The sequence below is a fragment of the Marmota monax genome, unplaced genomic scaffold (assembly GCF_021218885.2).
Source record: "Marmota monax isolate L192 unplaced genomic scaffold, Marmota_monax_Labrador192_F-V1.1 WCK01_AAM20220418_F8-fsc00010, whole genome shotgun sequence".
Taxonomy (NCBI): domain Eukaryota; kingdom Metazoa; phylum Chordata; class Mammalia; order Rodentia; family Sciuridae; genus Marmota; species Marmota monax.
The window spans coordinates 4,123,935-4,139,216 of record NW_026692321.1 but is presented as its reverse complement, the minus strand read 5'-3'; the positions used below and the strand labels follow the sequence as shown (position 1 = coordinate 4,139,216).

Below are 15,282 nucleotides of genomic sequence, written 5' to 3'. Positions count from 1 at the left end.
ATAGATAGTATTTGTTCTTCTGGCTACTAAAATCCTGCCAAGTAATGGGAGAATGATCAGTGTAGGGTTGGTAAGCTCGGATCCACTCACTCCTCTTGGTTCTTTGTGTTTTTTTGTGGTTTTTAGGGTGTGTTATGAACGGGCCTCCATCAGTCCAACCATCCAGACTTTCTTTCTCTCTGCCATTTGGCATGGGGTATACCCAGGATACTATCTGACCTTTTTAACAGGGGTATTGATGACATTAGCAGCACGAGCTGTAAGTATCAAGAATTTTAATTATAATTCAGTGACCCTACTTCTTTAGCCTTGATTAGCACAGTCCTCTGCAGTGGAGCCACATACATAGCGAGTCTCCCTGCACGCGGCCTTCCCTGCTTACCGGAGAAGCACACAGGAGGCACTCACATATTATACTTATTTTTACAGAATTTTCTGAGCGAAAGAGAAAAATAGTTAAATAAAGATGATCAGAATCATAGGTTTGTTTGAGAAGTGCTTTTGAACTAGCTGTGGTAGCACTCAGAGGTAAGGTGGCTTCATTTAACAAACAGCAAGTATTGACTGTTAAGTTTTAAGGTAGCATGATGGTGTACGAGGGAAGTCAGGAAGCTAAAGGCTGTGCCTTTGATAGTTTGGTGAAATCGGGTATCGAGTGTGTGTTCGCTGTGAGTGGTTATATGCACATACCAACGCATGTTTCCCGAGGCATGTATGATAGGCTCCATGGTTTTTTTTAAGATGGTAAGTATCAGAGATGAAAGAAATATTTCTTCATTGAGATCCAAAGCATTTAGTCTGGGCTTTGAAAGATGAAAGGTAGAGCTAGGCATGGTGGCGGATACCTGTCATCCCAGCAACTCAGGAGGCTGAGGCAGGGAGATCACACGTCAGGGCCAAAAAAAGGAAATTATTATTTCAATACTGAGTGAGATGTGGGGGAGATATGGGGGAGAAAATGTTACTCTAGGCATGGAATGACATTAACAAAACTGTGGTTAAAATGTCATGCTATACTTGGAGAACAATAACTAAATCTAATTGAAGAGGAGAATTGTATTCATAAATAGTGGATAATTCTGGATAGGTACAGAGGGGAGAGGAGGAGAGCAATAATGGGAGAACTTGAATATCAAAGTGGGGAAGAGCCTAAGCCTGTTCTGTTTGCAGTATTAGGTAGTTAAGGTAAGGTTTGCTTTTCATTGTCTTTCGGTTTTTTATTTTTATTTTTGCAGTGCTGGGTATTATACTTAGTGCCTTGGAAATGCTTAGCAAGCACTCTGCCAGGGAGCCAGCTCCCCAGCTGGGTAAGGTTTGTAAGAATACTGACCACCATACGTGAAGAAATGGGTTTGTCATTAATGAGCAGAGTGGACTAGATAATAGGTGTCCCGCTGGTGAGCTAGGCAAGAAGTCACAGGCAGGATTTGGTTTTGGCCACTAAGAAGATGGTCTTTGTGTGGAAGAACCATTTCTCATGTGCCAGCTCCACTCTAAAGGAGTTAAGACGGCATCTGGAGAACAGGGCTGTGCGTCCCATAAACATACTAGACGAGAAGAGTGAGAAACGCAGGACAAGAGACAGCACCATGATTGGGTTGAAAAGGTTGAGATGTTTTCACTACCTTGAAAGCATTAAAAAGTCATCAAAATAGTGAAGATTAGAAAACACCAGTTTTTTGAGAGGCTCTTCCGGCTTCCATTTGTGAGTGATGTGTGTGGTTGCTGTTTGTTTCTAGTGAGTGCTATTTAACCTGAGCTCAGTGCACGGGATCTATTTGTTCACATGTGTAGAGGTTAAAGAGAGAGGTGACGAATGTACTTTTCATGGTGGCAGGAGAAACTGAAAATAGGTTGAACTCTATTGTGTCCTCTCCCAAGTACCAGTTAAGGAGCTTTGCGTAGTATTGTTTTTAACTCTTTGGGGAAATTTTTCATTTTAATGCAACTTCAGATCAACTAAGAAGTTGCACAGAGCTCCTGTAGGCCTTAGGGCCCAGATCCATGAGTTCATGTCTCGCCTGGATGCCTTCTTTTCCACCGCCACAGCTTATGCCCAGGTGTGTTCAATTTTTCAGAACTAGCTTTTCTCACAGTGGTAGTATCATTTTAGACTCATGCCAGCTGCATGCAAGTTCAACATTCTTGATATAGTCATTGCCAGTATAATTGTGTAAGTAATGTTAATTTAAAGATATAGTAAGTGTTTTTTGTTTATTTTTTATTTCAGATGAGAAACAACTTTAGACATTATTTCCTCAAAACTCCCCAACTTAAATTATTTTATGACATCATAACATGGGCAGTAACTCAAATAGCAATAAGTTATACAGTTGTGCCATTTGTGCTTCTTTCTATAAAACCATCATTCACGTTTTACAGGTAAGTGTTACTCGTAAGATTTGTCAGGAAAGAAAGTTCCTTGCTATTGCATGGGATATGAAAATAGTACTGTACCTCATTTTCTGCTGGTAGAAGCATGACAGTTACTTCTTAATCCTGAACCAAGCAATCTCAAATCTTCATGGGATGGCTCACACTCTTGAAGGTGAGGGAAGTGCCAGCTGGTAACTGCTGCCTTAGCTTTCAGGGATGTTGAACTGGAAACCTCCTGGCCTGATTGTCCAGAACCTGGTTGGGAAAAAAGTCGGGTCTTTACAAAGAATGATTAATTATCTTGGTTTCTTTAATCAAAGGAAAATAAGTTACTTAGACTTTTCACTCTTTTGTTTCATTAGTACTATGGTCATCACTGTATTATTAGAAATTGTTAACTTGAATTCCATATTTTTTGTTTATTTGTTTATCTCCTCCCCTTGCCCCATCTAATTCCACTCCCCCATAATAGTGATAGCTTAGAGATCAAAACTTGATCCTTTCATAAATTCTTTAGACTTTAGAGTGACTTAGAACAGAATGTGCAGCTGGAAAATTGTCAAATACAATATTACAAAAATCATACATACAGAAAGACATTTCTACTTTAACAGAATCATTTCTTACTTTAAAATGCAGTAAATTGGGCTATTTGATGCATCTCAGGTACTTCTCTCAATCACTTGAACTTCCAACTATTATAGAGCAGTTGAGGTTGCATTTGGTTTATATTTGATTTGGGGAATGATGTTTCTGAGTATCTTAAATAACATGGCCTTTCTTTACGTGTGGAAGTCACCACCAGGCACTGTTGCTTATCTGTTGCTTTCCTCCTCAGAATCCCTGTGACTCAGGGAGAGACAGTGGACAGCAGGGGGCGTGGCCAAGCCAGGCTCTGCTTTCCTTATTGTCTCTTTGGTGACTCAGAATTAGAGTCTCTGGATTGAAGGGATTATTTTCAGATCACTACCACTGTTAATAAGTACCTTTCTTCTTGTCCTGTTCCAAGCTGTGTAATCCACTCTCGTGCTCACGGGGGCAGAGCTCTGTAGAGACCCTGGGCCGCAGTGTGGAGTCCACCTTGAAGGGGAGGGAGCAGTGACGCAGGTGTCCACAGGGTGCAGTGAAGGATTACTAGTGTCCAAATTTAATACAACTAACTTTTCCTTTTTCTTTTAGCTCCTGGTATTACTGCCTTCACGTCTGTAGTATCTTAGTATTATGGTTGTTGCCAGTGAAAAAGACTCAAAGAGGAAAGAATATACATGAAAACCATCAGCTCTCACAGTCCAGAAAGGTTGACGAAAGAGAAAATTCTTTGGCAGAGGACAGTTTCTCCACAAGAAACAGCATTTGCAATCAGAACCAAGAAAAAGCCTCTAGACCATCTTCATCAAGGCAGTGATGGGGAGGCCTTCCTGCTGACTGCCTTTCTTGTGTTGACAGAAACCAGTCTTAGCACCTTCGCAAGGGGTTTGTGTTTGTTTGAAAAGAGATTAACGGGGGAAATGGGACAGCTATAGGTAGGGAATTTCCTGTAAACCAGATTGGAAACGGAAAGAAGCAGCCCTCCCATGCCATGTCCCTGTGGGCCACGCCTTACATAAAAATATTTTCATATTTCATGGGGCATTCCAACCTCAGCATATGTCCACAAGGTCATATGTGTGCCCTGTTGCCGAATGTATGTTGTGTACCCCAAGGCACTGCAGAGGTGGAAAACTTATCGTGTCCGACTGAATGATTGAGGGGGTTAACTTTTCCAAATGAATGTCTTGCCTTAAACCCTCTATTTCCTAAAATATTGTTCCTAAATGGTATTTTCAAGTGTAATAGTATGAGAAGATTATTTCAATATTTGATGTTGTATAATGTGAAGGAATTTGAAACAGGATATTTAAGATGGTAGATACTTTAAAAATGCAATAAACATCTCAGTATTTGAAGGGTTTTCTTAAAGTATCTCAAATGACTACAGTGCATAGTGAAACTGTAAGCAGTAATGGATGCCAAATTATAGGTAGCTTATTTTGCTGGAGAGCTTAATTACCTTGTGTTAGTCAGAGAGTCCTTCCAGGAGGAACTTCTTAAACATAATTAAAGGTTGGTAATGTGATATTTTAAGCTTATTTTCTTAAAAAAGAGAAAATGAGGCAGGAAGGTAGGAATGAAGAAAGCTCTGTGAGACTTGGAGCTAGAAACAGTTCCCCCTTTCTGCATGGGGTTCTGTGTAACTGTCTAAGACATAAAAGTTTAAAAACTGGGTAATACTTTGGACTTTCAAGTGAAATTGATCAAGCATAAATTATATAGAATTAGAAGAGATAATGAGAGTAACAGTGATAGACTGCTTTTTTTGAAAGAAGTCTCTAGTAATTAGGGTTCTGTCTGGCTAATCAATTTCCTATCCTTGTCACTTTAATTCCTATGTGGAAAAGTTTTAGGAAATCAAAAAGACATAGCGACTGAATGACGTTTTTGAGATTAGTTTCCAGATGCTTTTAAATTTCTCACATTAAAATTTTGTTGTTAACTCCTGCTAAAATGAGTTTTAGATTCTGTAAGAAGAAAACTGTGATTCCTTCTTATGGGCCATTTCTACCATGAATAATCTTGCCTTGAATTCCTGGGCATCTCCTTTAGCCTGCAGAGTATTGTGCTGACTGCAGTAGCAAGAGCAGGAGCTGGAACTGGAGGCCAGGTGTTACAGCTGGGCCCAGCCACAGATGGTCTGTCACCCTGTGGCAGGGAAAGCAGATGAGGCCTTCCAACCTCACCGTTGCTTGACCAATCTTTGGTGGAACTTTTCTTTTTGCCTTAAATTTTTATGAAATGAAATTATATGTCTATGATGAGTCTCTTTTTCTGATCACTAATAAACTTATAAATGAAGTAAAGACAAAACAAAAATCTGACATAAGCTCTGTAGTATTTCATGTAAAGAAATGCAAAGTCAATGCACTTGGAACTTCTGTGGTCTCAAAAAGTCAGTGTATTGTCTTAGAACTTTTAGAAACACACTTGCTTTTCTAAAGGCTTATGTTTTTCTCTCTGATGAGGCAAACCCCACTTCTTCCTCCCAGGCCAGGGTAGATAGCTAAGTAACTTTTGTCTGTTTTCCCCGGCATTGAAATTAAGCTAGCTGCATAATGTGAGGTTAAAAAGGAATGTTCATGGAAAGTGTCTCCTCTTAAAACATCTTCTCAGTTTAATCAGTGCTGCAGAGAATCTGCTCACTGTTAAGAGAAAGTAAACAAATGTAGAGTAACCAGAAAGCTCTGCAAAAACTTTTGTGTTTTTTGTTTTCTTGGTTCTCTCTATCCAGCTACTTACAGAGAGTCACCATTTATTTCTGTTGCCCGAGTATATTTCATCTCTCAGCCCACATCATGCCCCCTGCTTTTTGCTGACTGAACATCTAACTACAGCTCTGTCTGCAAAGAGCAAAGTGTTGGGCTGGCTCCTGGATTCCCACCAGGATGGCGCTGAGCCGTCCTGGTGGTAATTTTTACCCCCCTGAATCTACTAGTGCTTTTTATGAAATGTTTTTTGAATACCTCTCATCTGATTTGGAGAAATAATCACAAATATGCAATCTAAAAGAAAAACTAGGATTCTAATTCTCACCTTGATTTTTCTCCAAGAAAAAAAAAAGTTTTACAAAATGAATATTCTCTTTGGAGTGATGTGAAGATTAATTTTTTGTTTCTACCTATGGTAGAAGAATTAAAATCTAGCATATCTCTTCTGCTGTCAAGTATAAAGGGATTCATTGTGATGTGTGCTTGCTTTTTTTTTTCCTTCAGCAGCAGAATAGGATTCAGTGTGTATTTATATTATTTTCCCACTCTTCAGATATCATGAAACCACACTAGAGATGATCAATCAACATCATATTTATACTTCTGGTTAATTACATACTACTCAGGGAAAAAAATTGAACAAAAATAATTATTCTTCCCTCAATTTCATTTTCTTGAAACAATAATAGTTACTTTGGCGTGTCTCAACTGTCATCATTTTATAAGTGGCTCATTCTGTTTTTAAAATTAGCATTTTTGCTGGAACTCAGGGTAATAGGGGATGTTTATTTAGCTTCTGAAATATCCAGAGTAATAGACAAGATTTATTTGGCTTCAAAAATGTCCAGCTACCACTTCTCGTATCAGCCTCCACCTTCCACTTGTTTAACATGTTGCCATTGGTCCCCACCATGTTGACACTCACACAGGGACTTACATACACACCGCTTTTGAGAAACGTTGGCAGTGAAAGGTGGTTTCTGGAGGTAAGGGGAGCTCCTCCTGTGAGCACTGCCTGAACTGGAGGAGGAACTGGAAACTCTGGCTCTGCCTGTTGAGTGCCTGTTCTCTAGCGCTCATGCTCCCTTCCCTTGCAAGGGAGAGGAATGAGGACCCGGAAGGGGAGCCAAGTGCAAGGGCATGGGCAGATTCACAAGGAGAACTATTGTGGTTGCTAATTTTCATTACTGACACTCAAAGCCATGACTTTTTTAAAGGTTGTCATAGCAACAAAGTATTTGTGAGTGTGTATGTGTGTGTGGTACTGGGAATTGAACCCAGGGATGCTCTACCACACCCTCCAACTGTTTTATTTTTGTTTTTAGGCAGGGACTCACTAGTTTACTGAGGCTGGCCTTGAACTTCTGATTCTTCTGTCTCAGCCTCTTGAATCAGTGGGATCATAAGTGTGCACCACTGCACCTGGCCAGAAGAAAACCTTTTTAGTTGTTGTTTGATTGTTTTAGTTGTGGTTTGGATCTTTTAAATTTTATTTTGTTTTGTCTTTGGTACTGGGGGTTGGACCCAGGAGCACTTTACCACTGAACTACATCCCTAGCCCTCCTTTTGATCCTCCTGCCTCAGCCTCCTCAGTCACTGGGATTATAGGAGTGTGCCACCTTGCCCGGCTCAGAGGGCAAACAATCCATTAGATCAGAAGGTGTGGCAATATACTATTTCTACTGAACATAGCCCTTAAAAATGACTTTCATAGTGAAATGGTCTCTACTGAAGAAAACATTTATTTTTTATTTTTGGTTCTGGGGATTGAACCCAGTCCTTTGCTGAGACTGGCCTTGAATTTGTGATCCGCCTTTACCACTTTATTTTAAACTACAGAAAATAATTAAAATTTTTGCCATTAAAATGATTTTATATAAGTCATTCTTTATTTGTTGACTTTAGGACAAACATTTCCTGTTTAAAATTCATACCTTTTAAATATTTAATTTGGATATTCTTGAACAAATTGGACATTTATACTTTTTGTTTCCAAATTCATAATTATTGGATAATTGGTTTTATGAGTTCTACATAAGATTGAAAAAAATTACTTGAGAGAATGATTATCTCAAAATGGTACCTGTATTGCTGTCAGCTAAGGATTTGTCCAAGCTTCTAAATATCGGTCAGTATTTTGAGGGTTAGTCAGACATTAATAGTCCATTCTGCTGAAATTTAATAAATCAAATTTAACATAGGTGCAGGATTCTGAATAACACTGTGAATGCAATCTTAACTACCCTCAAGGCCCTTACACACCTGTTGCACTTGACCCAGAGGCACCCAATGAGTGGTTGATCATCATGCTCTTTCTTTGGATGCTAAATTTCTGCTAATAAAAGTGGGTTTGTACCACTGTGGTTGAATGAACAGATTGCATTAAAAAAAAAATAAATCCACACTGAAATTTGAGTTTGAAGGACTAGAATGTAAAGGGTCTCTGCAGTGTTTTTCTGCAACACCATGTAGTCAATTCTATTTATAGTAATTCTCCTTACAGAAGAAAATTTAAAATGAAATTTTCAACATTGATATTTTGTAGGAATGCACTTCTAATCAGTGATTAAGCTGCTTTTTGAGGCTCTTGTTGTACAGAGGATGCAGCCACTTGCATTTTAATTGATAGGCTGCTTAATAATATTTTATATGTTTTAAAATAATATTTATTTTAATAGGTTTTTAACATAAAGTTAAACCCCAGTAAAGAACTGACAAGCTTCAGGTCATTGATTGGGAAAATTTTGTGAACCAAAAGTAAAGACACATTTTTATGCCAACTAAATTGTCTTGCCTTTAAAACTGATTATAACTCTTCTTTTAGTATGACTTTTATAAAGAAAAAAGAAAAACAAACCCAAGACTCTGTGTTCTATAAATAGTATAAAGATCCATGTAAAACTGCTGTCTGACACTTACCAGTGATACACAGCCATCTCTCCAGCCATGTTTTATCAAATTTTGCAACTATAAAAAGAAACAAAAATATAATGAAAAACGGAAAGTTACAGAGCAACATAAGCAAAATGACTAACCAATTTTTAATAGCATGTTTGAAGTGGAAAAAGTGTATGCTGTTTACTGTTTCCAGCTATAGTTTGGATTTTCTTTGAGAAGTTGATTTGTTAATATTCCTTTCCGTCCCTTCCCAGGAAAGGACAAACTTAAGTACTGAGGCATTTTAAATATGCTTCTTTCCCAATTTAAGTATTTTTAGTTGGATTTGTCAATGAAGTACATTTGCTACTGACTTTTTATCGCAAGGAAAAAAGTGTTGAACACTATGTTCTTGTCCGTCTTCTGTCATCTTTACGGGATTGCCTCTCAAACCAGAAGGGGCATAATATAAGGCAGAGGGAAGGAGGTAAAAATACTTGAGGTAAAGCAAGGGGTTGTGTCCCATGCAGGGAGGTGTGTGATTCATCCCGCCCTCCCTTCAGAGCGCGTCTGGACCTCTGCCTGGAAGTTGCTGAGTCTCTGTTACTGGACGGTGAGGGGAGTGTGGCTGCAGCAGCCACGGTCAGCAGTGTTCTCTCCCCTCCCCAGGCAAGAATGCCATGTGGTGTTCTGTGCTGCTTGTTTTTATTATTCTAAAATATTTTTTTAAAGAAGTGTTATTTTTCAACAGATCCATAAGTCAGTTCTTGTTGTACAGTGAGTTGCAACCACCACTGTCAGTTCAATGTGGTGTCTTGAGTTTTTACCACTTGTTCCTGACCTGTGTCCCCAGAGCTCTTCTGGTGGCTTACTGCTGGGTTTGAAGGTGTGTTGAATGTACATGTTTTCTTTTTCTAATTTGTGTGTCTTTGAAACTGATTAAACAGTAGTTTAAAAGAAATGGTGTGTGTTTGCTTATTTTAGACTTTAAATCCATCTGCAGAATGGGGCACTGTCATAAGAAAGAACAGTTTTTTTTCTTGAAGAAGTCTTCGATGTAATGATGATGTTCTTAAGAATCATTGGCTCTTTAATTGCCTGAACATTAGTTTTATAAATCTACTGTCACATAAGCACTTGGGAGGAAATTAAAACCACCCTTAAGTTCGCATTTAGCATTTGTGTTCTCTCCTCAGACAGAGAGGGAAGAAGTTACTGACTGCCTAGCAGGGGGAGTCGGCCTTCCGAGCTCTGTGTGGTCTCTTTCCCAGCGCTCGAATCTGGACCTGGGTTTTGCTTCTTAGAAGCAGAACACTGTGACCCCTGCAGACATGGTGACTGGAGATTTAGGTGCAGACTCGGGGACTCTGCTGCATGCTGCGGCTGAGGGAAAGATGCCTCATGTTGACTTTTTGCACTGATGCGCAGCCAGTGGGCAGGAGAGGTAGCCAGTGTTCTTCAAGATGCTGCGTACCTGGATGTCCCGCCAGGCTTGCTCTCATTCCCTTAACTTGGCTAGGGTTTGGGGAATGGGAAGGAGGGGGCGTTGAGAGGCATGGTGCTTTACTGCCCCCTTTCTTTAACAGATGCAGACTGGTTGTGTTGGCTCAGTCCACTTGTTGCTGCTGCCAAGCGTCAGATTTGTGTGTTCCCCCCACCGACCCTGAGGTAGTGGGGGTCTAATCCATGCTCTTGACTTGCTAGACCAGCGTTCCGTCACTGAGCTGCATCCCCAGCCAGCAGCTTAGATTTTTAGTCATGAAAAATCACATTTCTCCATACTGGTAAAAACCTTATCTTACTGCGTAGCTTTTGTTGTCCAAGTAGGCTTGGCTCTGTGCTTCTTTTTTCCGTCATCTCCTCTGGACAGTACCAGTGGTATCTTGGTGCAGGCTGGCTCACCTCCAGCAGGGGGTCTGGTCCTAGAGCAGACGGACACCCTGGGGCAGGAGCCCTTCACTGGTTGCCATCCATTTGTGGAAGGTGAACAGGAGAGTGACCTTATATGCTGGCCTGCAATTGGAGCATAGATGTCAGTGTTAACATTCGCTCCTGGGAAAGTCTTCGCCCTGTGCCCAGGGACTGGAAAGTGGAGTTCTTGTTTGTCACCCCATACTCCTTGAATGCATGTTGTAAGCTTCAAAGAGATTGTCTTGGATCAAGCCCTTGTGGGAAGGAGGCATCAGTCAACAGCTCATGGAAGCTGCCCACAGTCTCAGCCTCTCAGGCTGCTGGGAAGGGAGTCAGCATGGTAGCTTGGCTCGCTCACTCTCCCCAGCACTTCATGAGCCACTTACTGGGGTTGTTTTTGGCCTCTTTCTTGATGAATCTCCTGAGGTTTTTGTCTATATCTCTTGATCTCTGTAGCATTTGACCAGGTCAGCTCTTTTCTTGAGATGCATTCTTGGCTTTTGTGTGATTTCTGCCTTGCTTCTCTCTCTGCCTCTGATTAATCCTTCCCAATCCAGGTTCCTCTAACCAGCTTACACCCTTAACACCTCCCATGTTTTCTGCTCTGCAGAGCCTGCCTCCCACACATCTCCATCAGACTCCACCTTCCTCCAGCCTCTCCCCACCCCAACCTAATGTATGAGTAGTTCCTGCTAAGTATTTGCATAGGCACCTTCAAGCTCAACACATCAGACCAAATTGCCTTCTCATTACACCATTGCCCAAGCTTGAATTCCTCTGGGGTCCCCATCTCAAAAATTATGACTTGCACCTGGTGCAGTGGCACATGCACATTGCAGGTTCAAAGCCATCCTCAGTAATTTAGTAAGGCCCTAAGCCACTTAATGAGACCCTCTCAAAATTTTAAAAAGTACTGGGGATGTGGCTTGGTTGGTTAAACACCCCTGGTATCAAAATAATAATAATAATAATAACAACTTTCCCTGGTTAACACAAATCAGAGACTGATTTCCATCCTTGCCTTTGTCAGCTGTATCCCTGCCACAGGATGACTGTCTTCCCCACCCTGGCCTCCCAGTTGCTCACTCAGTTACAGCAGCAGCCTCCCGACCCAGCATCTACTCCCCAGTCCTGTTGCCACCCAGCCCATTCTCTGAAAAGCAACCTGGAGGCCTTTCGGAAGTCACGGATCAGATTTTTATTCTCTTGCTTCAAAAATGAAACTTGCTGGGCACAGTGGCACACACCTATAATCCTAGCAGACTGGGAGGCTAATGCAGGAAGATCACAAGTTCAGAGCCAGCCTCAGCAACTTAGACCCAGTCTCAAAAAAGGGGGTGGGGGTGGGTATGTGGCTCAGTAGTTAGGCTCCTTTGGGTTCAATCCCCAGTTTCAAAGAAGAAAGAAACCGTTCCCTGAAGCCTTCATGATAAACTCTTGAGAACAGCATGAAGTCTATGGTGATCCAGTACCTGCTTATCCTCATGCATCTCTGCCCCAGTTCGGCTGCTCCCCCTACACACAGCTCACCATGGCCTCTACCCACTGAGTCACCCTGACTTTTCTGTCGGTCCTGTCCCCTTGCTCCTTTTCTGCTGAGTTCCCCTTCATCAGTATTACTGGGGAAGTGTTTAGTGAGCTCACACCACAGACCACAGGCTATGATGGAGGCAGAGGCATTTAAAGCCATGGTACTCTTCCATCTTCCCCTGAACCTCCCACAGCCAAGTTCTATGCTCATTGTTCCTGTGCATGCCTTAAAGTGGCCACAGGGTGATTATAATGTTAGTAAATGCTAGATGTAGCTGGAAGTTGAAAAAAATAACCAAACGTGGAGTAACGAATGTAGAACAATGCACAATTTGGTGCTTACTCCACACTATGGTGCCTGCGGCCATGGGACTTCGTTTCCACAGGTCTTCATCAGCAGCCATAAGTTGGTTGATATACAGGTACAATGCCCAAGTCTCTGTATTTCGTGGTAGAGAGCCAAACAGCCCAAACATTTTAAGTCCTGAGGGCCGTGCTTAAGATGGGAGGACCATGTCAACATGTGCTAAGTAATAAACCATTACTCAGCAAATAAATTATTTCTTTATGTTTAATAAACCATATCTCAATACAAATAATTCCAAGTTTGTACAATGCAAGAAAGTTGTGAAATTTGATGAATTTTAGAAAACCCACACTATAATTCCCCCCAAAATAAAACAAAAACATAAGACTTAGGGTGTACCATAGACAGATACTTTATGTCCAGACCCTCTGATTAGAAATTATTTTATAGTTGTCCACATCCACACTAACTTGTTCCCTCCATCATCTTCACATTGGCTTGACATGAGTAGTAAAATGCATTCAAGTGAATGAAGCCCCCCAAACCCATGAGTCATTCTATCACAGATGGTTTTCACATTTTGGTGTGTTTCTTTCTGGTCTTTTTCCTATTAGATTGGTAGAGATGTATTTTGCAAAATAGTTTTTAAACTTCCTGTTGAACCTCCTTTGAGCCTCTCTCTACCTATTTCACCTATCTTACTTGAAAGGACAAGAAGAAAAAGGAAATTCACCAGGTATGTTGATGTACGCCTGTAATCCCAGCGACCCATGAGGCTGAGGCAGGAGGATCAGAAGCTCAAGGCCAGTCTCCCCAACTTAACAGCACCTGTCTCAAAATAGAAAGGTCTTGGGGTATAGCTCAGCACTAGACACTTGCCCAGCTTGTAGCCATGTATATAGTCCCCAGTATCATAAAAAAAAAGGAAGAAGAAGAAAAGGAAATTATGGACGTGACTAATATGCAGATTAAGGAAAATCCGTGTTAGCCCTACTCTAACCCATAAAAACAAAATAGGGGGCTGGGATGCAGCTCAGTGGCAAAGCATCTGACTTGAATTCGCAATGCCCTGGGTTCGACCCCCAGTTCCCCACCCCCCCAAAAAAAAGAAAAAAAATAGGTTGTTCAGTTAGTTGCATTTATAGACTTTGAAGCAGTAAGAGGGTGGAGACCTGTATGTCTCTTCACTTAGATGATGTTTTCCTGGAAGTAATTTTCTTCAAGTGACTGTAAGGCCATACCCAGATAAAATAAAACAAGTCTTTTATTCAGTCAGAATGTTAGGAATGTTACCCAGAATGTTAGGAAAGTAGACAACAGCACATCAAGATACTTCCCCTATTAGGAGCCAGCTGGGTGACTCCCAGTTTGTTCCTGGAGGAACTGACTAGCACCAAGTAGGGGCTTGACACCATGTCATGTGCGCCTGACAGCTTAGTCCATGTGGACTGGACCTGGAAACCACGGTGTGAGTAGGTGTTCTTGCTGTATCATCAGGTGCCTTTTGGTGGGATTTCCTGTGTGAATGGTTAACCACCTGAACTTGATGCTGCTATAGTGATCATGTGGGGTTTTCTAATGTCATACTCTACACTCATGTATTTGTTTGCCAAACTGTCCACCACCTGCCTTTCTGCCTTTCTTTCCAGGGATTGAACCCACTTGTGCTTAACCACTGAGCCACATCCCCAGCCCATTTTATTTTTTTATTTTGAGACAGAGTCTAAGCTGCTGAGGCTGGCTTTGAACTTGTGATCCTCCTGCCTCAGCCTCCAGAGCTGCTGGGATTACAGGCGTGCGCCACCTCGCCTGGCACAACATATTCTTGCTGATTTCAATGTCCTTCTATAAAGACCCATCCAATATGGCCTTTCAGTTCCCTGACCTGTTGTCCTCTGATGGTCTTGTCCCCTTTCCTACATGGATCACAAATAGCATGTTTTAGACCCTACTGTTACCAGTGGTCTCATTTTAGGCATTCCCTTGTGAACCATCTCCTACTTTCCACTTCCCTCCCTCTAGTATACAGCTTCCATTGACCCTTGACACTTTTATTCCATGGATCTTGGCCCGAGTTCTTACCCTGCTGAGATCCCAGTGGGGGATTCTAACCATCCGTGGCACATGCCTTCAACTCCTTTTTTTCTGTTTCCCTTTTCAGATTCACCCAGCAAAGCCAAACAAGTCCTTTTAAGTGGCTTCCTCCACCACAATTGCCCCTGGGCACCTGATGGTTCTGCTGACGAGTTTGACCTTGGCAATGTCCAGCAAGGTCAGGCAGTTTTCCACCTCACTCACTCTGCCTTCCCTAATAAGACTTTCCTCCATATATGCATAGATGGACACAAGACCTTTATTTATGTTTACGTAGTGCTGACGATTGAACCCAGTGCCTCGCATGTGCCAGGCAAGTGCTCTGTCATTGAGCCACAACCCCAGCCCCTTAGAAGACTTTTTAGTGCCTCCTCTGCCCGTCCCAACTCCAGCATGTCCTCCCCTTTTCAGTTGCAGCAGAGTAACTTTTTTTCATTTTAATGAGTAGAACCTCTGCACACTCCCATACCATCCACATCTTCCGACCTGCAAGTGTCCCCACCCCTAACTTTGTCCCTTTCATTACTGGTGATTATCTGAAGAGCAAAATCTGGTTTTGGGGGGAGGAACCTAAAATTGATGAGATTCTAGAAAATAAAGGTGACAATATTAGTTAAAAAAGCATTTGCTTTTTTGTATTTAAGGTAGAAAAAGAAATCATAAGTTTTTAAAATCTGAGCAATACTATAAATAAAATCTAGAGGGGCTGGGGATGTGGCTCAAGTGGTAGCGCGCTCGCCTGGCATGCGTGCGGCCCGGGTTCGATCCTCAGCACCACATACAAACAAAGATGTTGTGTCCACCGAAAAATAAATAAATAAATATTTAAAAAAAAAATCTAGAAATTTTTTGACTTATATTTTTAGATTGTTATTATCTATGATC

General features: G+C 41.4%; 1 protein-coding gene across 5 annotated transcripts in view; it reads left to right on the top strand.

Annotated features, from left to right (window-relative positions):
• Mboat2 (membrane bound O-acyltransferase domain containing 2) overlaps nt 1–9,516 on the top strand; it is a 130,887-nt gene extending 121,371 nt beyond the window's left edge. For all 5 annotated transcript variants that reach the window (XM_046441212.2, XM_058578348.1, XM_046441214.2 and 2 more), the window contains 3 exons: nt 127–259; nt 2,231–2,382; nt 3,556–9,516. In XM_046441212.2, the coding sequence (XP_046297168.1) occupies nt 127–259; nt 2,231–2,382; nt 3,556–3,781 (511 nt within the window). In that variant the 3' untranslated portion in view covers nt 3,782–9,516. The remainder of the gene's footprint in view (nt 1–126; nt 260–2,230; nt 2,383–3,555) is intronic.
• Nucleotides 9,517–15,282: the final 5,766 nt, after the last annotated feature.